The sequence below is a fragment of the Pterocles gutturalis genome, unplaced genomic scaffold (genome assembly GCF_000699245.1).
Source record: "Pterocles gutturalis isolate BGI_N339 unplaced genomic scaffold, ASM69924v1 scaffold28700, whole genome shotgun sequence".
NCBI classification, from domain to species: Eukaryota; Metazoa; Chordata; class Aves; order Pterocliformes; family Pteroclidae; genus Pterocles; species Pterocles gutturalis.
In genome coordinates, this window is record NW_010146714.1 from 2,335 (window position 1) to 4,282 (window position 1,948).

The following is a 1,948-nucleotide window of genomic DNA, read 5'->3' on the forward strand; positions in this document are numbered from 1 at the left end:
CCCCCCCCGCGGCCCCGCCGTGCCAGCCCGTCTCTGTTCTCCCCGCAGCGTGCTGCAGGCAGAGCCCTCCCAGATCCCCGACCCTCGCCACGTCTGGTCCCGACACAGCCTCCCCATCACGGACTTGTACTGCGGCTTCGGCGGGGCCCCGGCGCGGGGCGCCACCGCCCTCCTTGGCCAGGGTGAGGCTCGGCTCAGTCCCACCCCACGGGAGCCACAGAGGGTTAAAGCAGGCTTTCTGCTGGGCTGCAGCAGTGCTGCGTGATCGTGATCGTTGCAGTAGCTGAATTTCTTGGCTGTCGCTGCGATGACTCACAGCTGCCAGACCTAATGGGCTTTGCCTCTCCAACCCCAGCAGTGTCTCTGCACCTGCCCTCGGGCTGGGCCGTTGCAGTCCCTCCGCTCTGGGAGCACTTGGGGGGACTCCTCTGATTCCCCCCACTGGTGTCCTTGGTCTCAGAGGACAGGGAGCCCTCCTGGAGGCACAGCCTGAGCCTGGACCCGCAGCCGGCTCCTCTGCCGTGCCTGGGGGCCGGACAGGCATGGGATCCCTGCCGTTAACATTTAAGCCCCTAATTCTCCTGTACCCTCTTGCTCCAGCTCTGGGAAGTTTCATCTGGGGAACTCCTCCTTTCTGTCCTCTTTGACGTGGGGATCATGGCTGTGACTCTTGATCTCTCCGAGTACCACATGTTCTGCGGCGGCATGGACGGATCCATCTTCCAGGTTGACCTCTGTGCCTGGGTGAGTGCGTGGGGCTGCAGATCTGCTCCGTGCTGCCCTTGACGTGGCACCCTGAGCCACTGTCACCTCCCTGCCTAGCGACTGGTGTGACCTGCAGGGTGCAGGAGGGCCTGGGTTCCCCTGTATCTCCTCTGCCCCCTCCAGACACGGTGAGGAACCTGCTGCCTTCAGTCTTCCTGAATTTAAACCACTCTCTCCCTTCCTTCCTTCATTTCTGCAGCCGGTCCAGAGAGACCGGACCTTCCAGACAGAGCGAGAGAACGGGAAGGTCTTCAAAGGGCACAGGTGAGGGACCAGACGTACCTGCCGAACGCTTCCTTGCCCCCGTCTGCCCACCTCGCCCCTTCTGGCAATCCTCGGGTCATCCTGAGTTTAAACATTCTCTTCCCCATTCCAGGAACCAGGTGACATGTCTGTCGGTCTCCACGGACGGCAGCCTGCTGCTCTCTGGCTCACACGACGAAACCGTCCGGCTGTGGGACATCCAGAGCAAGCAGTGCCTGAAGACGATGAATCACAAAGGTAGGCATGTCCTTATCGCCAGGATCCTTTCCTCCTCGGCTGCCAAAGGCAGCTGCTGTCTCGCTTCTGCTGCTCTGACGCTGCCCTGGGCACATTTCTCTGCTTCACGCCTCCCGGAAGGGCAGAGGCGTCGGAGGGACGCCTCTGCGTGCTGGGGCAATGTTTTGACCTTGCCCGTGTCTGTTAACAACCCCCCTGTGCACTGTCAGGGAGTGAGTCATGGATTTCACCCTGTCACCGAGGACATCCAGCATCGTCCTCCTTGTTTTCCAAAGGGAGCAGTTGCCCCACGCGGACCCGAACGCCCGGGGAGGCCGTGGGAGGGGGAGGACGTGTCTGGAGAAGGGACGGTGACCCCAGCAGCATGCACCGTGAGCTCATTAGGCCTGCGGTGAATCCGATATAAGCAGCCGTCTGGGATTTCAGTCTAATGGCTCCGACAAACCGTGCAAACAAACCTTGCTGGGGTCAGATCAGCGATGAGGTTCCTTGGAGCGGCGCCTGTCGGAGCCCTCCCGCTGTGTTTGCGCTGCTGCTAACAGCAGGTTTGTGATACCACAGCGGTCTCCGCTCTCTTGGCACAGCTCTCGCCGGTGGGGCTGACAGCACAGCTCTCTGGGCGCTGAACCTTCCCAGGAGTTGACGGTGGTGAAAGCCAGACCCTGCTCCTCTGCGGTGCTGC

At 61.8% G+C, this 1,948-nt stretch overlaps 1 protein-coding gene across 1 annotated transcript in view; it reads left to right on the forward strand.

The window, feature by feature from the left end:
* Positions 1-1,266, forward strand: part of WDR18 (WD repeat domain 18) — a gene marked incomplete at both ends in the record, with an annotated part of 2,981 nt that extends 1,715 nt beyond the window's left edge. Inside the window, 4 exons of the mRNA XM_010085856.1 lie at positions 49-187; positions 601-744; positions 965-1,029; positions 1,142-1,266. Of these exons, the coding sequence (XP_010084158.1) occupies positions 49-187; positions 601-744; positions 965-1,029; positions 1,142-1,266 (473 nt within the window). The remainder of the gene's footprint in view (positions 1-48; positions 188-600; positions 745-964; positions 1,030-1,141) is intronic.
* Positions 1,267-1,948: the final 682 nt, after the last annotated feature.